Source organism: Bubalus kerabau, chromosome 3, assembly GCF_029407905.1.
Source record: "Bubalus kerabau isolate K-KA32 ecotype Philippines breed swamp buffalo chromosome 3, PCC_UOA_SB_1v2, whole genome shotgun sequence".
Lineage (NCBI taxonomy): Eukaryota > Metazoa > Chordata > Mammalia > Artiodactyla > Bovidae > Bubalus > Bubalus kerabau.
In genome coordinates this window covers 45,639,341-45,665,633 of record NC_073626.1, presented here as the reverse complement: position 1 = coordinate 45,665,633, position 26,293 = coordinate 45,639,341, and the positions used below count along the sequence as shown (strand labels likewise).

General features: G+C 40.8%; 1 protein-coding gene and 1 long non-coding RNA gene across 8 annotated transcripts in view; one reads left to right on the top strand and one right to left on the bottom strand.

Annotated features, from left to right (window-relative positions):
* Positions 1-26,293, bottom strand: part of MLIP (muscular LMNA interacting protein) — a 286,739-nt gene that overhangs the window by 175,102 nt on the left and 85,344 nt on the right. Inside the window, exon 1 of one of the 7 annotated variants that reach the window (XM_055571773.1) lies at positions 24,300-26,228. The exons of 4 other annotated variants lie outside the window; for them this stretch is intronic. In XM_055571773.1, coding sequence (XP_055427748.1) covers positions 24,300-24,347 — 48 coding nt within the window. In that variant the 5' untranslated portion in view covers positions 24,348-26,228. Of the gene's footprint in view, positions 1-7,597; positions 12,375-24,299; positions 26,229-26,293 lie in introns of those variants that run through there. 2 more of the 7 variants (XM_055571772.1, XM_055571770.1) reach the window with 2 other exon arrangements.
* Positions 2,190-3,044, top strand: LOC129646080 (uncharacterized). Its single transcript, XR_008711670.1, has 3 exons — positions 2,190-2,302; positions 2,606-2,697; positions 2,788-3,044. It is a non-coding gene; the product is annotated as an uncharacterized LOC129646080 (long non-coding RNA).

The following is a 26,293-nucleotide window of genomic DNA, read 5'->3' as shown; positions in this document are numbered from 1 at the left end:
GTGGGGGTTTAAAGCCCGGCTCTGCCCTCTGCGAGCTGTATGACTTTGATCAGTTTCTTCCTTCCTCAAAATCCCCATTTCCTCATCTATAATAGATTGTGTAGAACATCTACCCCATAGGCTCCATTCAACAATACAACAGATGTAAAGCGTTTGACATAGTTCCTGGTCCACAGAAAGGGCTCAGTATTCAGGGAGTAGGGGTGGAGGAACTGGGGAGATGTCATTAAAAGTTACAAACAAAACTAGAAGACAAATAAGTTATGCAGACCTTATAAACTTGACACTAGAAGATGAATAAGTTATGGAGACCTAATGCACAGCATTGTGATTAAAAACAATACTATATGTTTCAAAATTGCTATGATACTAGGTCATAAATATTCTAAGAATAATTTTGTGACCTTAAAAAACATGTTAGATAAGTATTAATATTAACATTCAGTAGAATATGTCCAAAATCTTCTGTCATTCTCCATCATATGTCAAATAATTATTCTTCTTCATAATTTCTAAAACATTTTATTGCCACCATTATTTTCAAGACACTACATTTTAGGGGTTTTATTATTTTCTCTGATTTGTTTCCATCATCTGAAGGAAAACATGGTAATATATTCTTCAATTGTGATAAAAAGAATTTTTTTCACCTATGTATGTTGCTGCCTAGTTTAAATGTTAAATTCTGCAGCCTCCCTTACTTATAGGTGTGGCCATGTGATTAATCTATGATCAGTGAGATATAATTAAAAGTAAGGCTCCTTAAAATTGTGTGACATGCCCTCTTTGTCTCATTTTTCATCCTTCTGTCTGGGATGTGGATGTGATGGATAGATCTCTAGCAGCCATATGAGACCCTGATAAGACCCATATGAGACCTTTTAAGCTTTACTCCGAACACGATAGAATGATTCATGAATTGGCAGGAGGAGCCCCCAGTCAAGGTTTGGGCCGACAACCTCTGAACATTTTTTTAAATAATCTGAGAGAGAAATAAATGTTTATTTTGAGGTGTCTCTCTTGTCTACAGTGAGGTATGATCGTAAGTGAATTAAGAACATCTCGATTTCTGATTTTCTCTGACATGCACCCACCCCCTTCTAGCCAGGCCACGTTCCTTGCACTCTTGCAGTCACTTTAGTTCCCTTTGCCTGTCAACTTCTAACCCCCCAGGGGTCTCGGTTGTGCTCAACAAAGCAGTCCAGAGCCAGCAGGAGCCTATAATTGATTTTTTCTCCCTCTTATCTAAATGTTGTAGCATTTCTCTTCTGGTCCACATTATCAGTTATTCCCATAGGGTAACCTTGCCTCTTGGATTATTTGTAAGGTCATAAATAACCAGGGGTTGCAGGTTGGGTTCTTCAGAAACAGATCCTGAGATAAAGTTCAGGGTGTCAATTATTTATGAGGGATCAACACCCACGAGAGTGATGAGGCAGAAGCAGGACTGGGCAGAGGGAGACGCTGAACTGTATGTGAACCTGATGGAGCCTGGCTGACTGTGTAGGGAGCTCGGGAGTGAGTGTCATAATGAGAGCATCCCGCATCCAGCCAGACGGCCCAGGCCTCCGCCCCGTGTCCTTAGCAAGACGTCACTGCAGGAGGGGAAGACCCTGAGTGGGGTGACAGGTCTGCCCCCACACTCCACGCACTTGGCAGCAAGACCTCCCCCAAGAGGGAGCCGGGTGTTCACCTCTGTGCCTTGTGTCTGAATTCCCTGCTTCTCTTCCCAAAACACCAATTTTAATATTAAACCAACAAGTGTTTGATAAATCTTTACAGAAAACTGCCTTAAAACTTACTCTGTGTCTAACTAAGAAACATAATCAGTATGAACTTCCTGAGATGAAGCCCCTCACCCCCTAAAAAAAGGGTATTTAAATGTTCCTTTATAAGAAAAGGTCTTATAAAACTTTTTCCTTCTGCTTCCTGGAATCAACACTGACTTCGGCCAAAGCTTGTGTTGCAGAACATGCCTTTTTCACTTAATTCCTCTGAAACCTCCCACCACGCTGGACGCCGCCAGGGGCCTCCTAACACACACCCCGTCTGAAGGAGGAGTACGTGGGTCCAGCCGCTCCTATGAGCGACCCCGTGCTCCTGGGGACCGTCTTCCCAGGACCACAGCCCACTGTGTACCTGGAGATCGTGAAAGCAAGCTCACGATGAAAACACTCCCTCTGTTACTACGTCTGCTCTTCTCTGGTATTTTCCAACCCCCCTCACTCTAAGCTCATTCAGGGGGGAAATCTCAGCAGGGTCTCCCCAGTTTCTATAGGTCTCTTGGCTCATCAGGAAAAAGGTACCTTTCTTGTTTACTCTGCCCGACTTTCCTACCCCAAATACTCCACCCAGACCCACCGCACTCCGGTTACAGAGGGGGCTGGCAGAGGATTGCGGAGGGGGAGGGACTGTGGAGCGGGAGTTATGGAGCCCACAGCTGAGTGAGGTTCTGACTGTGCTCACAGGCTGAGGGGGCAGCCGCAGGGGGGAAAGTCACCAGGGCTAAATGATAATAATAATACCAGAAATAATAATAATAAATGAAAAGCCCATCCAAGAATCCGCTAAGACCTCTCCCTTGGTCCTGGCCGCTTGTGAGCAGAGGAAGGAGAGCCAGTGTTCCTGGGATGCATCTGGGCTGTAACGGACACTACCACTTCAGCCTAGAGATGAGCAAGATGGAACAATCCCCAGGTGAGCTCGCTTGGCCGGGCTGCCAGCTGCAATCCCTCTACTTCTCCATCCGCCGCTTCCCACATTGTAACTTTATGGTAATTTTTCCAGTCGGAGCATCACTCATCTGTTCTCTGCTACAAGGATAGCTTCTTCAAGAGCCCATGATCTTCACAGGTCGGCGATGGAGGGTGGCGGTGATGCCGCCCGACATGCCATCCACGGCCAAGCCACCTCAATGGAGTTCCCGTTTGTTAAGGCGCCACTTAGTGTCTTCGAAATGTTTGTGTTTGGATGCTGTTTTCTTCATCTCCCCAAGCGAGCGGGCCTTGTCAGAAAGTCAAACTTCAAAAGTGACAAAGTGCTCTGATTATGGAAGGGTGGCTTTGTTGCCAGGGAAACAGCTTGCAAGGGAGAAACAAATCCTATTTGTGAATGTATAACCAGGAGAAGAAGCAGATGCTAAGTTTCTGAGTGGGTCTAATTTACTTTGAGATGTACTGGATGGGAAGAGTGGGTTCCATTTTTTAGGCCATAGATTAGCAAAATTATGCACTTTAGAGGAAATCTTACTCTAGCCTAGAAATTATGGATAAAAACAAATTACTTATTCTCCTTTTCTTAGCTTTGCAAACCAAAAAAATAAAAAGTCTAGAAAAGCAAACAAAATTTTCCCAGGAATTCCCATGGGATCCGAGAAAATGACCCCAGGATGTACCACAAAACCCAGCACAGGAGAAGGCCTCTTACATACTTAAGCATGATTGTAGAGGCGGAAAAAATTGTGAACACTTCCCACATATTTTCTAAGCTGTTGTCCAGAATGAAAAAAAAAAAAAAAAGTGTGAAGAGGTTAGTGTGCACTTTGCAGAAATGAACAAGGAACAGTTTTGGGCCCCCCTCAGAATACCTCCCCTCCCTGCTGATGAAGCCTGAAATCTAGAGCTTCGTTCTTTGACCTTGTTGCAAGTTTCAGATCCTTTCCTGGAAGTTAATTTTGATACCAGGAGAAAGGAAAAAAACCCTTTAAATGTGAGATATCAGCCAATCTAAAGAGTGGTTTCTATAATAGGATGAAAGAATTTGGAGCTGGTGGCCAAAGAAATTAATATAATTTTTATCATCATTGTCATCATTATTACTATTAACACCCCATCATCATCTCTATTATTATTATTATAATTATCATCACCAACACTATCATAATTCACTGAGACCTCTATCACTGTTACATAATGAGAATAGCTGCTCTTCTTTAGAATTTACCATGTACCAGAAACCGTGTTTTACATTCATGATCAAGTAATTCTCAGGAGTTGGCAAACTTTTCTGTAAAGGGCCAGAGAGTAAATATTTTAGGCTTTTTGGATCATCTCTGGCACAACTACTCAGCTCTGCCATCGCCAGGGAAACGTGGCCACACAAACGTGCACATCATGGGCACCCTGGTGGTTCCATTCAGCTTCACCCACGAAAGCAGACCGTAGGCCAGGTGTGGGCTGCTGCCCCTGGCTTACCAACTAGCACCATTTCATCAGTATCCTCACAAGGCTGTGAGCTCGGCGGGAGCATCTTCATTTCTCCAGTGAGGAAACCAGGCATGTCAGAGACTGAGTCATTTGTCTACGGTCACATGGGAAGCAGACGGAGGGCAGAGTGAGACCTGCCACCACCAAGGCAAATGCCTGCTCCCCACCTCGTCCGAGTCTGATCCACATACCCCGTGCTGCTACTCAAGCTGATTTTAGAAGATACGTTTATAAACAGTTTAAGAGCTCCATTTATTTTAATATGCATGAAAAACATATAACCAGAAAACTCAACATTTGATTTTATTAATGGTTTTTCTTCAGATGAAACACAGGAACAATCATAATAATTATTTGTGTGCCTTTCTATTTTTAGAAAATAAAGAAAAGATATATCTGTTGACAAGAGGGAAAATCTTTTGTAATACCCATTCAGTATGTAGGTATCATTTTGGCCTTTCAAAAAAGCTTTCATTCTCTGCTCTCACTTGATTTGCACAGAAAGAAGAAAAGAAGTGTGATATTATTATCCCCTTGTGGCAGATAAGATAAACCAAGATACAGAAAGGTCAAATGGTTTCCCAAGGTCATGCACTGTGAGAGTGGCCTGAGACAGAGCGGGCAGTTTATATAGCCCCAGCTCCCTTTTTCCTCCTGCTGTGTCATCCACGTGGGCTCCCCAGGGCTCAGAATGTAAACAGCCAGCTGAGGAACTTCTTGTTTCTCCCACAGTATCAAGGTAACTAAAAGCCAGCAACATGAGTCAGGTTTCTTGGGCCTTGGTGTTACAGGCCAGTCACCCAGATGAACAAGTGTGTGTGGGCATGCACAGTGGCAGTGGGTAAGGCCTGCCCCTGATTTCCATCAGAGCAGGCTGAAAGTATTTTCTGTTTATTTGCTTGGTTTTTGTTTTTTTTTCCACTCCACTTGGATAGCAGAATCTTAGTTCCCAGACCAGGGATCGAACCCAGAAAGTCCTGCAGTGAAAACTCCAAGTCCTTATCACTGGACTGCCAGGGAATTCTCTGAAAGAACTTTCCAGATTAGCCATAAATCACTTTGTAAGTACCAAATGCTAAATGAAATGAATATGAAATTCCATATGTGTTTTTAAAAGAATGCTTGTTTTAGCTGCTAAAAGACGCTTACGCCTTGGAAGAAAAGCTATTACCAACCTAGATAGCATATTGAAAAGCAAAGACATTACTTTGCCAACAAAGGTCCATCTAGTCAAGGCTATGGTTTTTCCAGTGGTCATGTATGGATGCGAGAGTTGGACTGTGAAGAAAGCTGAGCACTGAAGAACTGATGCTTTTGAACTGTGGTGTTGGAGAAGACTCTTGAGAGTCCCTTGGACTGCAAGGAGATCCAACCAGTCCATTCTGAAGGAGATCAGTCCTGGGTGTTCTTTGGAAGGAATGATGTTAAAGCTGAAACTCCAGTACTTTGGCCACCTCATGCGAAGAGTTGACTTATTGGAAAAGACTCTGATGCTGGGAGGGATTGGGGGCAGGAGGAGAAGGGGATGACAGAGGATGAGATGGCTGGATGGCATCACCGACTTGATGGACATGAGTCTGAGTGAACTCCGGGAGTTGGTGATGGACAGGGAGGCCTGGTGTGCTGCGATTCATGGGGTCTCAAAGAGTCGGACACAAATGAGCGACTGAACTGAACTGAACTGAAGATATTGGATCTTAGCCAAGTCACTTCCTGTTCAAGGACCCCAGATTTTTCACAAAACATAGCTGCTGGACTTGATCAGCATTTGTTTGTTTTGATTGTTGTGTTATTTGGGTTTTTCAGGGGATTATAGTTTATTCATCTACAAAAGAAAACCTAGATGTATTTCAGAATAAGCAGATTGAGAAAAAGAAAACACCTCTAGCTTTTCTATCAGTTTCAGGAGCTCATCCATAGCGCAAATACAGCCATGCCTTGGAGAAAAAGCATCACGACACTGAAAGATATTTCTACAGTTTAACTTAGGGAAACTTTGTTCATTCCCTGAACCAGTCCTGCGTTTAATAAAACACAGACTTAGAAAAAAGATGGGGAGTAAGAATAGTAGGAAGAGATAGTTAAGGAGTTTGAGATCAACACGTACATATTGCTATATTTAAAGGGGATAACCGCCAGTCCAGGTTCGATGCACGATACTGGATGCTTGGGGCTGGTGCACTGGGACGACCCAGAGGGATGGAATGGGGAGGGAGGAGGGAGGAGGGTTCAGGATGGGGAACACATGTATACCTGTGGTGGATTCATTTTGATATTTGGCAAAACTAATACAATTATGTAAAGTTTAAAAATAAAATAAAATAAAAAATAAAAAAATAAAATAAAAAAAAATAAAAAATAAAAATGAATGTAAAGCCCTTACCCCTGGTGATGTTAAAATATTGTCAGAAAAGCTTAATATCACCACAGTCAAGGGTCTCTGTTCTTGTGGTATCAGCCATGTTCAAAAACTTCCACTGAGTCTTACTTCTGTCCCAATGTACCTTCCCATCTTTGAAAAGTGATACCAAATAAACTAACAAGCATACAAAAAAAAAAAAAGGGGATAACCAACAAGGACCTACTGTATAGCACATGGAAGTCTGCTCATGTTGTGCGGCAGCCCGGATGGAAGGGGAGTTTGGGAAGAACAGATGCGTGTATATGCATGGCTCAGTGCCTCTGCTGCCCACCTGAAACTATTACAACACTGCCAACTGGCCAAACTCCAAAATAAAATAAAAAGTTAAAAAAAAAAAATGGGTACCAGACAGTAATAAATAGATTTTAGTAAAAAAATTTTTCACTAGACCAGTGTTTTTCAAATCACAGGTTATGAACGCGAATAAATTGTGTTCAGTATTTTTAAATGAATTCACGAGCAGAATGGAAAACAATCAAATGTAATAGAAAATATCCCAATAAGCACAATATCAGAGACTGTTTCAGATTCTCTCACACACACACAGACACACACACATGGGATTTGTGGTCCACAAATCTGAAAGCCATTGGTCCAAATGAGCTGAGCTTTGTGTAGCTGAAAGACTCAGTAACCCTCTACCCTTTTCTCACTGTGATAAACTCACTCAAACCACACACTAAAGTGATGGAAAATCAATAGAAATGTAAATCTTACCAATCCTCTCAACACTCCAAGTCTTCCAATTATTGAGAAATTCTTTATAATTCTTCTACTATTATTATAAATTGGTTCTAGTACATTGCAGACAAATTCTATTATGATGTCATTTAGATCATTACCATAGACTATGAACATATTCATTAACAATAATGACACTTTTGCTACATTATAGATATAATATAACTATACTTATATTTAAATATACTTTGGGAAAATATGATCAATAAAGAAATAAACTCTGAAAAACCTGATTTTTGTGGTCCTCCTTGCCTGCATATAAGTAAGCGTGTGTGCTTAGCCGCTCAGTCATGTCCGACTCTTCACAACCCTGTGGACTGTAGACCGCCAGGCTCCTCTGTCCATGGGATTCTCCAGGCAAGAATACCAGAATGGGTAGCCACTTCCTCCTCCAGAGGATCTTTCTGACCCAGGGACAGAACCTGCATCTCTTATGTCTCCTGCATTAGCAGGTGGATTCTTTACCCACTGAGCCATCGGGGAAGCCCATGTAAGTAAGACAAGACCAAATAAACCATTCCACAGGGACCACTTTGAAAGGAATCAAACATGTATCAAGATGTACAAAAAAGAGCAATGTTTTCCAGTTCTGATTTCCCTTTAAAGGTATGGTCAATGCTCTTGCAGGACAGGTATGTTATGATTTGCATTGAAATGGCAACTCATCAGTCTGTAGAAAAATCCAGCCAACAGAATCCAGCCCTTTGGGCTCCAATTCAATGACACTCTGCCTCATTTGCAGAAATGGTAGTGGCAGCGTGTGTGATAAATTGAATGGAAAGGACAGGAAAGACACTTCAAGAATTCACTTTCTGAAACTGAAACCCATTCTATTTTTAATCCTCTCTCGTGGGCATTTAATTCCAGATCCTAGTCAAGTCATGCTGTAAAAAGTATCCACGTTGACAAATTACCAGCACCTCACTTAGCTGCCATTCCCCTTCTGAAAACCATCTTCATGGATTAGTATTCAGAAACACAAGCTCAGTTAAGTGTGTTTTGCAGAATAAAGACTCTGAAAACTGAAGAATGAAAAGGAGAATTATACAACTTGTGAGCACAAAGTGAGAGAATAAATAAGAAGTTTTGATTGTGCTGAATGTTTACAAGCTCTCCAACAGCAGGCATGAGTATAATTTAAATAAATGCACAGGTGGACACCTGGGGTTTAGAAGGATCACCAGAGCTGATCCTCGCAGAAGCTGAACACATGGCACGGTTCCCAGACAATAAGGGCCAAGTCTTTGCTTGTTCCCACTGTGATCAGGGAACGGCTAGATTTCACTGAAGTAATAAAAACTAGCATCACCACTGTATAGCCCAGGGCACTCTACTCAATATCCTATAATAATCTATATGCAAAAAGAATCTGAAAAAGAATGTTTATGTACATGTATAGCTGAATCACTTTGCTGTACACCTGAAACTAACACAGTGTACATCAACTAAACTCTAATATAAAATAAAACATTTTTTAAAAATACCATTTATTTGGAACTCACTGATTTTTCTTCCAAAGATCTTGAAAACTCATCCTTACTCCTATCTTACTGACAAGGCCAATCTCCTAAAGAGATTCTGTGAATAAAATCTTCCCTATTCTCTATTTCATCTTAAATTCAATTGACAAGTATTTTCTCTCAAGCATTGAATAAGAATGCCTATAGTGAAGACACTGTTATTCAACAGAAAGAGAAGATATTAGTTCAAACTTCACTGAATAAGAATTTAGAGGCTTCCTCTGTACAAGATGCCTTCCTCAAAAGACCTGTAGATTTCATAGTATTTCATTTTCCATATTTAATAAATGTCTTTAAAAAATAAAAGTTTTAATAAAACTCCAGTGGCTCAGTTATTACTCATCAATCTAGAAGGGGTTCTCTGCTGGGACTGTTCTACTCCCTGAAGGTCATGGCTGGAATCACTTTTGATTGTCGCAAAAATGGGGAGGAGTGAGCTGCTGGCATCTAGTGGGTAGAGGCCGGGGTGTTTCTAAACATCCTCGAGTGCGCTGCTCAGGCCGCTCAACAATAGTCTGTTTGGCCCAAAATGTCAGCAGTGCTGAGGGTGACAAAACCTCTTTACAGCATTTCCCTGACAACAAAACAGACAAACAAAAATATGAAAATGAACGATTGTGACGATGCTATATTTTGGTCTGTGCGTGCCTGAGTGCTACGTTGCTTCAGTCACGTCTGACTCTTTGTGAGCCGATAGACCTTAGCAGGCCGGGCTTCCCTGTCCATGGGATTCTCCAGGCAAGAATACTGGAGAGGGTTGCCATGCCCTTCTCCAGGGGACCTTCCTGACCCAGGGATGGTAACTGCGTCTCTTACGTTGCCTGTGTTGCAGGCGCTTTCCCACTAGCACCACTTGGGAAGCCCTATTTTGGTGAAACAGTTGGCTTAAATACTCACTAAGTGACTTGCTTCCCTACCTTAACCTCAAGTAGATGGGATTCAAATTCATGTTTAGCAAAGCTGCAGATCCCTTCATGACTCTCCTACTTTCTGCCTCAGGATTGCTGGAGAATTTTAAAGCCATCCATACCAAATCTGCAGTCCTATCTTCTCTGTGTGTGTGTGTGTGTGTGTGTGTGCATGAGAGAGAGAGAGAGCTTCTCTACCACCACCACCACACACACACACACAGACATAGTACTTAACACAGATGGAATGCCCTGCACACAACCGGTTCTCCTTCCATTGTGAAGCCTGGTACCCACATCAACCAATCATTCAGAGTGAGAGGGTTAAAAAGACTGCCTTGGAGTCAGAAGGATGGAGATTGTAATGGTCAAAGAAAGTTGCTTTGGACAGAAGGTGAAAATTAAAACCAACCACAGTAAAAAACTTAGAATAAGATTGTCAGACATGCCAACTAATGACAGAGTGAGAGTGTCTTCCCAGGAGGGGTTAGAGTAGTCTGAAAGCCTAATTGATTCTAACAGAGAAGAGGCATCTTCAACGTAATTCTTATACATGAATGTCTATATCTCAAGATGTCCTTATAAGCTTGTGGGTGCACTTTATACAGCCATCTGAGACTTTTCTGCCAGACAAGACACAGGCAGAACTTTATCACTGAGGAACAGTTGAGAAGAAAATGTAAATCCCTTAAGGATCAGATCTCACTCATGATGGGGAGGTGAAGTCTGAGACCCTCTACTTATGTTTCTTGCCACTTTTAATGTGCAACAGCAAAAGAAAAAGAAACCAAGAATCAGGTAACAAAAGCACTCTCATCTCTCTAAAAATGATGCTTCCAAATTAGAGACAAGGTTATTTAAGAGGTGGGGAGGTACTATCCATAAGGATTCATGGGAAATTGGTTGCAGAGGTGTGGGCAGGTAAGGAGGTTCGATCCAGGGACTTACCACCAAGGCACTGGATCAAGGTGAGTCTCATTCAGAGGATATGTTAATGGCCTCATTTGGTTACTATCCCATAGTTTTTTAAATATGCAAGTTTGGCAGCTGTTCAAACGAAATGTTTTTAAAATATGCTTGTACAATATAGATTTTAGTTTAAAAATAAACTCAATATTTGGGTTTAATTCAGGGTTTAGTAAATTCTTCAAGGATATTTGGTGTAATGGGATGTAACATTTTATTTTGGCTTTTTGAGATGATGTTTCAAGGGGATTCTGATTCTGGTTTCACAAAGACTCAAATGTTCAGGTATGAAAATTCTGTGGAGGGACAGTCTTGGACTTTAAGCTCTTTTATTAGCATTCTACCCATGAGAAACAGAAATATCCTAAACCATTCAGCACACCTGTCATTCTTCAGAACCAAAATGCATTTCAATCACATTCTCCACTCTATTAAGAGAAGTACAGTTTTGAATCCTGGAAGGAAAATTATCTTGTGGCCTTGGAATACAAGCTTATTCAGGTAATATAAAATGCCAAGCAGCCTACAATTCCAGCTCAGATAAGGTAATTCATAATTGTATTAATATCATGGAAAACAGGTATTTCAGCCTTGTTGAAATATTACTGTGAAAGGACTTCTTTTTATCATCAAAGTAATGTAACTCAGCATGGCTACAAGTGTAGAAAATCTCTGAAAATCCATATACATCTTCTAAATTGTGAGTCAATTTAATTACTAATTTAACTAAAACTCAGAGAAAACCAAGTGTCTTTGAAAAGAAAGATGCTTTTGTTGTACTTTTGAATGTATTTTTAGTTATAGAAATAATTTTTTTTTAAAAACCTTCAGAATTTTGTCTAAATGCTTTACTTTCTTTCTTTCTTTTTTTATGTTCCACTGCTGCTGCTGCTAAGTTGCTTCAGTCGTGTCCGACTCTGTGCAACCCCATAGATGGCAGCCCACCAGGCTTCCCCGTCCCTGGGATTCTCCAGTCAAGAACACTGGAGTGGGTTGCCATTTCCTTCTCCAATGCATGAAAGTGAAAAGTGAAAGTGAAGTCGCGCAGTCGTGTCCGACTCTTCGCAACACCATGGACTGCAGCCCATCAGGCTCCTCCGCCCATGGGATTTTCCAGGCAAGAGCACTGGAGTGGGGTGCCATTGCCTTCTGCGTATGTTCCACTAGAAGCGTTCAAATTATTTGCATTAACTTCAAAAATGTTTTAATTGGGAGGAAAAACTTAATTTTAAAAAAGTTTTAAGAAAGTATATTTAGTTATCTTTCATAGCATAAGAATGAGCATATTCACTAAAAGAGATGAAGAAACTCCCTTCTAGTGGGTCAGCATTCTCTATCATGTTGCATATATAAGACACCCTTAAATGTTTAATACACTAAGTCTTCTTAGGGGTTAGCACATAGGATTGTTTAGGTTGAGGTGGGGGTGTCAGAGCACATATGATCTGCATATAGCAGTCTCCAAGATTCCTGGAGTATGCACCAGGAATAAATAATAAAATAATCCATGTGCATGCTTTCACTATATGAATATTTGTTTATTTATTAATTATCTCGTGTGTGTACTCCTGCACAAACATATAATGTAAAAATTGCACCTAAATGGAAATCAAAATGGTGAAAATAAAAATTAATACAGATTAATAACCCCCGCGAAGCCCTAATAATGGAGGAGACAGACGGACCCCAGGCTGAGCAGCTGCAACCAGTCTCCTGCTAACACTTCAAGATAAGATACCAGCAGAAGCACCAGGCACGGACTGGGTGGAAGGCAAAGTGACCACAATTTCCTCACGCTTGTGGTCAAGGGGATTTCCCAGCCTGACACATGTGCAGAGAAGGTACTCCATGTAGGGAGGGTGTAAGGGAGGAAGGAGCTGCCAGCGCACAACATGTTCTGCCAACCCCCAGAAACCTTCCAACTGAAATCCATCTTGGCTGAGAGATGCATATGACTACCAGGAAGGGCCCTGAGTTGGGTTAAACACGGCCACAAGCAAGACAACCAGCCAGAGACGACCCAGAAGACCGCCCCCATGAAAATGATCTAAGCTGCCCCGAACTATTGGGCACAACTCACTGTGAGTTCATGTACTTTTCTACACACATTGCACTTTGCTTCTAATAAATGCTTGATCTGTTTCAAACTTTGGGCTCTCTGCTGAATTCTTTCTTCAAAGAGGACAGGGACCGAGACCCTTCTTCCAGCCACCTCACTGCTCAGATCACTAACAGGTTGCGTTGGCACAACAACCGAGACGTGGCACCCACTCTGAGACCACTGCGATACATGTAACGCAGGCTACTCAAGCGTCACGCACAGCTGGCTTTTATGAGGCACTGGTTTTGGAACATCATAAGGAGTGGCAAAAAATACCCACCAAAGCTGAGAAGCTAGTTTGCCCTAAAATCCAAGGGACAATGTGCTTTAGGAGACATTCTTTGATGCCCTTAACATTTAAAGAACAGCCTAGAGAGATGGTGGGGATGGATGAGTGGCATGTACAAAGTGAAGTCATGACCCAGTCTTTATGGCTGGTCATGCTCTCTGGCCTTTTCCAGCTCTGGCTTGGAGACTGTCTCATCTGCCACAGAACCCCAGGGAAGCAATGAAGGGTAAAACAAATCTATACTTTGCCAGCCCTACACTCAAGCGCCTTGCCAGTCCCTCATGTCTCCCAGTTAGGTTATTCACACACACCTTTTTCTCTCCTGAAGCTTCAGCCTCGGACCTTTGACACCTTCAGGGAGCTAGGTACCTCAGAGACCTCACAGAAGTTTCTCTTTTCCTGGATTTTCTTCAGAAAAGACAAACTCTTTTACCTTAATTCTAAAACCACCTGGTTTCAACTAAATGTGCAACATTTGGAAAACACATTAGTATAAGAAGACACACATTTCTTCTTTAGAACAGGAGCTCAAGTGAAAATAACCCTAGGGTCCTTTCTTAAGGCTCCCAAAGGCAGCTGCTCAGCTGAAGAAGTTGAGCTCAACACTAAACTCAGCCTCTCCAGATGTTTTCCTGTTGGGCACACTCCCCAAGCAGGGCTTCAGGCTCTTCCAAAAGACTGGCAGATGGGCCTTCTGGCAAAGGGTAAGGATCTCAAGGGCAGGTAGAAGAAACTAGAAAAGGAGTTTCCTTCATAAGCATCTGAATATCTCTCTGCTATTTACAGTTTTCTTAATCAGTCCAGTAAATGACAGCATCATTCAGGCTAAACCTGCTTTCCTCGGTTCAATCAGAGTAGTGTTCCCCCAACAAATGCGCCCACGTGGGTTGAGAGCTTGCACTCTTTCTCTTTCACTGCCACGCAGATCTAAGAGCATGGGCCCTCCAGTGCAGAAGTCAGAGGGCCCAGGAGAAGCCACCAACAGCTTCCAAGGATGCTCTTACCTGAAATTCCTTAGCTCTTTTTTTTTTCCCTAAAGACTTTTTTATGCAGACCATTTTTTAAACTCTATATTGAATTAGTTTCAAATTTGTTTCTGTTTCATGTTTTGATTTTTTTGTCGGTGAGGCATGTGGGATCCTAGTTCCCTGAACAGGGATTGAACCTTCATTCTCTGCATTGCAAGGCAAGGTCTTATCTACTGAACCACAGGGAAGTCCCTCCCTTACAACTGCATTCATTTTTCTTTTGTCCATACTTTTTCTCCTTGATTTCCCTTTTTCCTTTCTTTCTTTTCCCTTCCGTTTCTTAAAACACTTTCCCTCCATGAAATATCTACCTCAAATGAGTCATTCAGTTCATTCTTCTTAATTGATAAACAATCTAAACCCCGAAGCTTATTGCTAGCAACCTGAACCTTCTAACATCCTGAGAGGTTTATGTCTCTAAGGCAGATTTTGTAATAGCCGCCCCACCCCTGACCCTCCACCCTTAGAGCTATGGAAGAGTTGCTTCTATACTATGTCATTTTGGTTCTGGTACCATATTCGTATGGAATTTCCAAGGCCATTCCTACTGTTATCTCCTCAACAGTGTTCATTCATCTGCTTTTTAAAAATAAATGTTGATTTGAGCATGAGTGGTGTATCATTCGGTTCTAGAGACAGCGGTGACCTAAACATACAAAATTCCCTGCCCTCTTGGAGCCTCTATTCTGGAGGAGAGAGAGACAACAAAAGAAAAAAGCTATATATTAGAGTGCAATAGTGCTGAGGATGGAGAAGGAAATGGCAACCCACTCCAGTGCTCTTGCCTGGAGAATCCCAGGGACGGGGGAGCTTGGTGGGCTGCCGTCTATGGGGTCGCACAGTCGGACACGACTGAAGCGACTTAGCAGCAGCAGCAGCAACAGTGCTGAGGAAAAGATAACAGTGGCAGCTGGATACAGAGTACCAGGAAGTGGAGATGGGAGTATGATATATTTAAATAAAGTGAACAGGAAGACTTCCTTGAGGTGACTTTTAAAAAGGACCTTGAAGGAAGTAAGGAAATGAGTCATGCTGATCTCTAGAGGAAACACCTCAGGAAGAGAGGATGGCAAAAGCCAAGAACCCGAGGTGGGAGGAGATCTGACAGAAACAGAGCCCGGGGTGGCTGAGGACCAGTGATCCTGGGGAAGAGTCCCTGGAGACGGCCAGGAGAGGCTTGAGGAACCCAGGTCAGATGCGAAGACCTGTCCACCACTGTGAGGACTTGAGTTTTCATTCTGAGTAAGAAGGGAAACTCTTGGAGTATCTGGAGCAAAGAAGTAACATGATCTCCTTATCCTGTGGAAGGGTCATTCTGGCTGTATTAGGAATAAATAAAAGGACATGACAATACAGAGATAAATAAATTGAGACTTGCAATGGGGAGGGGAGGAGAACAGCAGAGGGACACTGGAATAAGCCTCTTTCTCCAAGGACACTTTTTTGTATAGTTTTGACCACTGAAATCATGCTAGTCTTTAAAATATTCAAAAAGGTAAAATTAACAACAATGGGGAGGAATCGCACTAGTGACTATAAAGAGAAACAAATTAACACAGATATAAAATTGACCACATAACACAATGGAAAACAAAAGAAGTTAATCCAACTTCTGAGTTTAATATATATGCCAAAAAAAAAAGGCTTAAAACATTAGTATACAACTCAAAGATCTTATAAAATTGAATATACCCTTAGAATCATGTCCCAGATCAAGAAACAGAACTTCTCCAGCACTGGACATGTCCTCATTCTCCCTTCCTGTTGCTATCAATCTAATAATGGCCGATCAAGGGTAATCGCTACCCTAGCTTCTAAGAGCACAGAACAATGTCAGCTGTGGCGGGGGCAGGGGAAGGGTGAGAGGGGGTGTGTTTGTCTTTAAACTTTTTGTTTTCTATTGGGGTATTCTATTGTTGATTCTGCTCACAGCACCAATCGTTTCTCTGTATCTCACTGTGCGCACTGTTCACTGAACCCATGGTAGGTAAGGTGAGAACTAAGCGGCCGGAAGAAAATGCGAGGAGTTCCATCTGCGTAGGGACTGCAGATGCATTTATTTTCTCCTGGCTGGTACAGCACAGTTCAGTACAACATAACTACACACAACTCTTCAGGGCTTTTCCAGGTGAAGCTTATATATACTTAGAGGACAAAAAGTAGCCCGTGGCCAAGAGAATACCTCATGCAAAGTCACTGTTTGCAGAGCACGCCGTGAGAGGCTATGAGAGCGTGGGGCGAAAGAGCCTGACTGACGCCATCTTGGTAATTTCCCCACAAGTATCAACGGGTTTTCTTAGCTCTATGTAAATAGACTCATATGGCATGAAGTCTTTTAAGTCTGACTTGTTTTCCTCAATATTGTATTTTAAGATTAATGTATATTGTTATGTGAAGGTGTAGATCCTTCACTGTGGGAGAAAAAAGATATAAATGTGAAGGGGGAAGATCAGAAATAACCCCAGTTCAGTGGATGGTAGAGATGACTAGAAAAATATTTGCTTTTCCTAGTTGTTTCTGCTGAAAGGACTTAGAGGCAATGATACCCCAGAAACACCTAAATCTTGATTCCTGTATGCCATATCCCCTTAAAAAGGACCAGGGTTGGAGAAATAACCAAATCCAAAGTTGAGTCAAGAAATCTACAAGATGATACTGAGACAGGCTGTGACCTGGAACCCTCTGCTGCGGTGCTGCAATGCTTGGACCCGGACAAACATCTCCTCCAGCAACAAAATACAAAGAAACTACAAGGGACTAAAAATAGCTGTGTGCATGCACAGTTGGGGCAAATTATGGACTGCTGCTAAGTTGCTTCAGTCGTGTCCAACTCTATGCGACCCCATAGACTGCAGCCCACCAGGCTCCCCCTTCCCTGGGATTCTCCAGGCAAGAACACTGGAGTGGGTTGCCATTTCCTTCTCCAATGCATGAAAATTGAAAAGTGAAAGTGAAGTCGCTCAGTCGTGTCCAACTCTTAGCGACACCATGGACTGCAGCCTACCAGGCTCCTCTGTCCATGGGATTTTCCAGGCAAGAGTACTGGACTGGGGTGCCATTGCCTTCTCCGAAATTATGGACAAGATACAGAAGACAAAAAAAAAAAAATTAGTTGCCACTTTTGAAGAACTGGGAGCAAAAGCAGGGTACTGCACATGCCCCCTGCACACACCACCACCAAAGCGGTGAGCAAATCAGCTAAGCCACCCCTCCTGCCCAACCCCTGGACTCACCACTACCCTCACCCCACATAAAGAACCAGCTCACCCCCTTTGGTGAGTGAGCCAGCAAGGGAATCTGTTACTTGTTTTTGCTCCCCTCTGCTGCAGCAGGGGCTCCAATAAAGCCTTGCTTAAATTTCTTGTCTGGCCTCTAGTCAATTTCCATTGATCAAGGAGGCCAAGAACCCTGGTTGGGAACAATACTAAAAATTCCACCTAAAACATAAATACATGGGTAGGGGGAGAAAGTTCTTCCTAGCATGACAGTACCAACTAAAAGTAGAAATAATATCAGAGTTAGAAAAAAATGAATCCTAATAAGTGCCAAAGCCATCAGATAGAAGGCTGAGAACAGCACGTACAGTCTCAATGCCTCCTCATAGATTGCTAATTAATTGCAAGGAGAGAGGAAATATTTTACAGGAGATGAATATGATAGACATCAGCTTATACAAGTAATCAACATGAACGTCAACAAAAAAGTAGCAAACTGAAATCATGTGCTTTCTTATGTGATAATAACAGGAATACATTGCTTGTATTTCATTCTAGATGAAAATATGAATCTCATTATGAGGGAACAAACAAAAACACCCAAATTAAAGGACTATCAAACGAATATGCTGCTGTCTTCAAACTGTCAATGTCAGAAAAGACAAAAGTTGAGAAAATGTCCTATATAAAGAAAACCAAAAAGACATAACATCTAAATAGAACACATGACTCTGGGTTACATTCTGAATTGAAAAGAGATGATGCTATAAAGAACATTGCTATAAAGAGTAGTTCACTAATTTTGCATTAATCCAAGCAAGAAAGAATGAGTTTGGGATGAAGGTATAAGCTGTGGAAATTAATATAAAACATATGTTCAAAAACAATACTATATCTGTGGTAAATTTCCTAAATTTTATAACTGTAATGAGTTATATTAAGAAAATTTTCTTGTAATTAGAAGATTCATGCTGAAGTATTTCGGAATTAAATATTGTGATGTCAACATCTTACCCTGAATTGGTTCAACAAAAATGAAGATGATAGATGATGATGGTGAAGATAGAGATATAAAGCAAATATGGCAAAATGTTAAATAATTGGTGAATCTAGGTGAACATTATTTGATGTTCATTGTACATTTCTTCGAGTTTTTCTGCAGCTTTGACATTTTTAAAATAAAAAAGTAAAAACTTTGAAAAGAATATATCTATTAAACATTTTTAGTTTTAATTATGCATACCTCAGTTTTAAAAAATCAGAAATATCAGCTATCAACATGCTATAATGAATCCTTTGTTAGCCTGAAGCAAAAATACAATGGAACTGTCACTACTTTCTTATTTCAAATGCACAGAGAGTTATTTGGCAATAGATGCTAATCATACTGGCTTATTTAAACTGATTTGTTATGACAAGATGTCCTGGGAAAGAACAGGTATAGGGGAATCTGAAACTTTGCAAAAGAATAAAATTTACAGTTAAAAATAGAAGACAATACACTTTAGGGGAACAAGGGGCAGCAAAGAGGGCAGGTTGGAGGCAATAATTTTGCACAGACAAGGAAGTATGGGTTTGGGACCAAGGCGATAGCTGTGGAAGAAGTGAGAACTGGACAGACTCTACTTTCAGACCAATGATGAGGCTGATGGACTGAATGTGGGGTATGAGAGAAAAAGAGAGGAGTCAATGGTTGCTCCAAAGTTTTGGACCTGGATAAGAAAGTAAATGTGAGTAGATGCTTACAGGAGGATGAACACTGGTGGGCAGGATGAACACTGGTGGGCAGCTCTGTACACAATGAGTTCTTCAAAGGAAGGGAGGATGGAGGGCTTCTGAGATTAAGGTTCCATTTCTTGATCTGGGAGATGCTTTAAAGTGACATCGCTACAGATGATATGGACATTAAAAGAATAATAAGGGAACACTGTGTATGAGTGTATGACCATGAAACTATCAACTTTGGGTGATTATAATGTGTCTATATAGGTTCATGTATTACAATGAACATATCACAAATCAAATCAATAAAATTAGAAATGAAAATGGAGAGATCACAACAGACAACACAGAAATACAAAGGATCATAAGAGACTACTATCAACAACTATATGCCAATAAAATGGACAACGTGGAAGAAATGGACAAATTCTTAGAAAAGTACAACTTTCCAAAACTCGACCAGGAAGAGATAGAAAATCTTAACAGACCCATCACAAGCACGGAAATTGAAACTGTAATCAAAAATCTTCCAGCAAACAAAAGCCCAGGTCCAGACGGCTTCACAGCTGAATTCTACCAAAAATTTAGAGAAGAGCTAACACCTATCCTGCTCAAACTCTTCCAGAAAATTGCAGAGGATGGTAAACTTCCAAACTCATTCCATGAGGCCACCATCACCCTAATACCAAAACCTGACAAAGATCCCACAAAAAAATAAAACTACAGGCCAATATCACTGATGAACATAGATGCAAAAATCCTTAACAAAATTCTAGCAATCAGAATCCAACAACACATTAAAAAGATCATACACCATGACCAAGTGGGCTTTATCCCAGGGATGCAAGGATTCTTCAATATCCACAAATCAATCAATGTAATACACCACATTAACAAATTGAAAAATAAAAACCATATGATTATCTCAATAGATGCAGAGAAAGCCTTTGACAAAATTCAACATCCATTTATGATAAAAAACTATCCAGAAAGCAGGAATAGAAGGAACATACCTCAACATAATAAAAGCTATATATGACAAACCCACAGCAAACATTATCCTCAATGGTGAAAAATTGAAAGCATTTCCTCTAAAGTCAGGAACTAGACAAGGGTGCCCACTTTCACCATTACTATTCAACATAGTTTTGGAAGTTTTGGCCACAGCAATCAGAACAGAAAAAGAAATAAAAGGAATCCAAATTGGAAAAGAAGAAGTAAAGCTCTCACTGTTTGCAGATGACATGATCCTCTACATAGAAAACCCTAAAGACTCCACCAGAAAATTACTAGAACTAATCAATGACTATAGTAAAGTTGCAGGATATAAAATCAACACACAGAAATCCCTTGCATTCCTATACACTAATAATGAGAAAACAGAAAGAGAAATTAAGGAAACAATTCCATTCACCATTGCAACGGAAAGAATAAAATACTTAGGAATATATCTACCTAAAGAATCTAAAGACCTATATATAGAAAACTATAAAACACTGGTGAAAGAAATCAAAGAGGACACTAACAGATGGAGAAATATACCATGTTCATGGATTGGAAGAATCAATATAGTGAAAATGAGTATACTACCCAAAGCAATCTATAGATTCAATGCAATCCCTATCAAGCTACCAACAGCATTCTTCACAGAGCTAGAACAAATAATTTCACAATTTGTATGGAAAAACAAAAAACCTCGAATAGCCAAAGCGATCTTGAGAAAGAAGAATGGAACTGGAGGAATCAACCTACCTGACTTCAGGCTCTACTACAAAGCCACAGTTATCAAGACAGTATGGTACTGGCACAAAGACAGAAATATAGATCAATGGAACAAAATAGAAAGCCCAGAGATAAATCCACGCACATATGGACACCTTATCTTTGACAAAGGAGGCAAGAATATACAATGGATTAAAGACAATCTCTATAACAAGTGGTGCTGGGAACTCTGGTCAACCACTTGTAAAAGAATGAAACTAGAACACTTTCTAACACCATACACAAAAATAAACTCAAAATGGATTAAAGATCTAAACATAAGGCCAGAAACTATAAAACTCCTAGAGGAGAACATAGGCAAAACACTCTCTGACATACATCACAGCAGGATCCTCTATGACCCACCTCCCAGAATATTGGAAATAAAAGCAAAAATAAACAAATGGGACTTAATTAACCTTAAAAGCTTCTGCACATCAAAGGAAACTATTAGCAAGGTGAAAAGACAGCCTTCAGAATGGGAGAAGATAATAGCAAATGAAGCAACTGACAAACAACTAATCTCGAGAATATACAAGCAACTCCTACAGCTCAACTCCAGAAAAATAAATGACCCAATCAAAAAATGGGCCAAAGAACTAAATAGACATTTCTCCAAAGAAGACATACAGATGGCTAACAAACACATGAAAAGATGCTCAACATCACTCATTATCAGAGAAATGCAAATCAAAACCACTATGAGGTACCATTTCACGCCAGTCAGAATGGCTGCGATCCAAAAGTCTACAAGTAATAAATGCTGGAGAGGGTGTGGAGAAAAGGGAACCCTCTTACACTGTTGGTGGGAATGCAAACTAGTACAGCCACTATGGAGAACAGTGTGGAGATTCCTTAAAAAACTGGAAATAGAACTGCCTTATGATCCAGCAATCCCACTGCTGGGCATACACACTGAGGAAACCAGAAGGGAAAGAGACACGTGTACCCCAATGTTCATCGCAGCACTGTTTATAATAGCCAGGACATGTAAGCAACCTAGATGTCCATCAGCAGATGAATGGATAAGAAAGCTGTGGTACATATACACAATGGAGTATTATTCAGCCATTAAAAAGAATACATTTGAATCAGTTCTAATGAGGTGGATGAAACTGGAGCCTATTATACAGAGTGAAGTAAGCCAGAAAGAAAAACACCAATACAGTATACTAACGCATATATATGGAATTTAGAAAGATGGTAACAATAACCCTGTGTACGAGACAGCAAAAGAGACACTGATGTATAGAACAGTCTTATGGACTCTGTGGGAGAGGGAGAGGGCGGGAAGATTTGGGAGAATGGCATTGAAACATGTAAAATATCATGTATGAAATGAGTTGCCAGTCCAGGTTTGATGCACGATACTGGATGCTAGGGGCTGGTGCACTGGGACAACCCAGAGGGATGGAATGGGGAGGGAGGAGGGAGGAGGGTTCAGGATGGGGAGCACATGTATACCTGTGGCGGATTCATTTTGATATTTGGCAAAACTAATACAGTTATGTAAAGTTTAAAAATAAAATAAAATTTAAAAAAAATTAAAAAAAAAAAAAAGAAACCATTCAAAAAAAAAAAAAATAGGAGAGGTTATGGATGTGTGAAGGCAGAGGGTATGTGGGAATCTCTGTACCTGCCCCTCAATTTTACTGCGAGCCTTAAATTGCTCTAAAAAATAAAGTCTTAATAATTTTCAAAAATGGTTAAATAACATCTCACAAGGCCATACGCCAAGTAAATGGTAAACCTGGAACTCAAATCCAGGTCTTTCTGATGCCATGGCAGTGTGATCTTAACCAATATCCTACAATGCTTCTCAGAGAGATGCCTCTCAGAGATGTAACTTGCGACATGGCCAGTTGGAAATGAAGAGACTGGACTCAAGAGAAAGGAGTAGGCTGGAGATGCGCTCTCAGCGAGCCCCGTCTCGTCCTTCGATTGGTTACCCACTGAAGGAGCTGCCATCTGGAGACTGGGATTTACTGAAGGTGAAAAGTCTCCCACAGGTGCAGTTCCTGGAGAAAAGCCATCTACAGGCTAAGCGCAATGGATTTGAAATCAGACCTATGCGTGTTATTAGATCTTCCAAGAAGTATGCACTTGTTGCAGAATTTGAACACATTTCTATAGTAACTTGACATCATCTCAAAGAACCTTCAAGTCGTGACATATATAACTTCCAGACAGAAAATAAATGAAGTCAAGACAAAATTTTATAGAAGGTCACAACAGCTGAATTTCTGGAATAAAAACTTAGTATTCAACTGCTCCCTTGCCTCTGAGATAAAAAGGCCTTTACGATAGTCAGGATATATTGGGAACAGTTACAGCTGTGCTACCCTGGGGGAACAAGCTTAAAAGGCAATGAAAACACACTAATCTTCCCAATTTGACAAACTCTAGAAGAATAAAAATGCCTGAAATTGCAAGACAAAGACCACCTCTATCCTTATTAACCAAAATAAAAAAGGTCGCTAGCTATTTCATCTGTACACATATCCACCTGCTAGAAGGCATAGAAAAACAATCAAATCACTCTGGAATGCATTCATGGTGGATTAGATAAATCCTTTTCTCTCTGTCCCATTTCACTGGCACCTAGGTAATGTGACCCTGACTGCATGAGCAACGCCTCACAAACAGAAGCTGCCAGAACATTCGGTACCCATTCAGTATGCCATCGTCCCAGGCCCAATATACCCAACGCCCAGTGTAATCACATACAGCACCACAAACTACGGTCCTATCTCCAGCTACTACTGGGGACAAAGCTCAGTTTCAAAGGGCACCCTTGGAGAGAAAAGCACAGAATGAAACTTCACAAGTGGAGTGCAAAGTGTCAACTGAAGAGCCTAGGAATGCTTGAATGCCAGGTTAGGAAAGAGTGAAGGGTGGAAGAGGGAAAGAGGGGGAGAAAGAGAAAGAGAAAAAGCAGTGAAGTTCAAAGAACGGCCAAGGTGGGGAAGTGAGAACCGTGGCTTTTGATTTTTGCTCTCCTAATGCATAGCTAAGAATATGTTAAGGAGTTAGAATTGCATTTTGAAATACATTTCAATACATTTCAAATGTATTTCAGTATGTTTCAAAACATTCAGAGTTTAGTTACATCTTAAACAAAAATTAATTCCTTATTAAATTCATGATGCTCCTCCAACCCAAAATTTACTCAAATGATTTCTTGTTACATAAAGTTACAGTAAAATCAACTTTTCCTGGAGTAATTCTAAGTCGAGCATGCATCAGTCCACAGCAACTTGAACATCTATCTCCTGCTATATTATAAACAGTCACATCAACTACAACATACTACCGTGATATGAAAGAAGAAACACGAAGATAGGAGACAGCATTGTCAATGTCAAAATCATGACACAGTAACACTAATAAGGAATTTCACTAGTAATGCCAGACAACTCACAGAACATTCCAGTCCAAAGTACCAGCTGCCCACGGAGCCTGGTGCCATGTGTCAAGCTGGCAGAGGTCGAGAGAGCAATGGTTGTAACGACAAGGTCAGGGTTAGCCGACAGACTCTAATTGGCAAACACTTGCTGGTGTCAGCTGCTGATACTGATGAGCTGTGAAGATGGCAAAGCACTGTACGATCACGCCCCCCTTCCTCCTGCCTCCCCAACAACTCTGGACCAGAAATAGAGATGCATCTGTTATTCAAATCGCATCTGAATATATTAACCTATTTCAACCTTAGTTTTGTTCTAAGAAAAATTCTTTGCCTGGAAATGGAGGGAAGCCCTATTTTAAAGGTTATGAAAAGGGTCTAATTTGTTTTGGTTGCAAACGTGTTGTTTAGTCACTAAGCCACGTCCTTCTCTTTTATGACCCCAGGAACTATAGCCCGCCAGGCTCCTCTCTCCATGGGATTTCCCAGACAAGAATATTGGAGTGGGTTGAATATTGAATCCCCTTGAAGATTCCAGGGGATCTTCCTGACCCAGGGATCAAATCCACACCTCCTGTATTGCAGGCAAATTCTTTACCACTGAGCCTGCAGGGCATCCCTGGTATGTATATACGCATATGTTCATATGTACATTATGTGTATATATCAAATAACTAAGGCTGACAGAAACTCCTCAAATTGAAAGCCTTAAGTACAGCCTCAAATTTACAATAACATCCATATTAAATTGACACTCTCAAGTCAACTCAAGCAATTTTTCTAGGTACCATCTATGTGCCAGGGACCAAGGAAATAAAAATGAAAAGGTCTGTTTTTGCTCTCACTTGAATTCACAGCCTTATGAGAAAGTGAAAGTCACTCAGTCACATCTCTTTGTGACCCCATGAAATATATAGTCTATGGAATTCTCCAGGCCAGAATACTGGAGTGGTTACCCATTCCCTTCTCCAGGGGATCTTCCCAACCCAAGCATCGAATCCAGCTCTCCCATACTGCAGGTGTATTCTTTATCAGCTGAGCCTTATGAGAGACAGAGGCAAACAGAAAATATCGCACAATGAGATCACCACTACGTTAACCCACCAATGGGAGAAATGCCCTGCATATTCAGAGTTGGGGAGAAGACACTGGCAGTACACAAATTTTTTAAAAAGGATTTTTAAGTTAAATATATATATTTCAAGGGCTCCATATAGAGCAGCCTTTAAGAACTGGAATAATTAGCAAGTTATGTAAGGAGAAAATTCACAGAATGAGCAACAGAAATAGCAAAAACAAAACAGGACAAGATATGCAATCTGCCTCATAATCAGGAAAGTGCAAATGAAGCGCATAATGAAATGTCATTTCCTCCCCAACCAAAGTGGCAACACTAGATGCTGCCAGGATGCAGAGGAACAGGTAATGTCACACACGGCTAAAGGCAGAGTAAGGCCACCTTAGAAAGCAGTTGGGCAGCGTCTCAGAACAGGAGACCGTGGGTACATGCCATGACCAGCGATAGGTGCATAACCTAAAGAAACTACTGCACATGGTCCAAGAAATCACGTACCTGAATATTGTATTGATGCTCTCCATTAGAGGAAAACGAGAGTCCAAAAGCCCATAAACTTAAGAATAGATAATTGAGTGTGATGAATGTATCCAATGAAATAGTACAAAGCAATAAAATTAATTCCCTAGAATTATATCAACATAACAATATCCTAAAAATAGACTATTTTGAAAACAAGCAAATTATAAAAAAAATAACTTCCATGACATGAATTGTGTGGTATTCAAATAAAACACAAACTAGCTACATATAGATTACAGGTGGTATTAGTATAAAGTGCTCATGAAAATCATAAACACTAAACCCAGGACAGTAAACTATCCTGAGAAAAGTACGATAGAAAGAGGGAGATAAGAAGTTTCCATTATACAGAGTGAAGTAAGCCAGAAAGAAAAACACCAATACAGTATACTAACGCATATATATGGAATTTAGA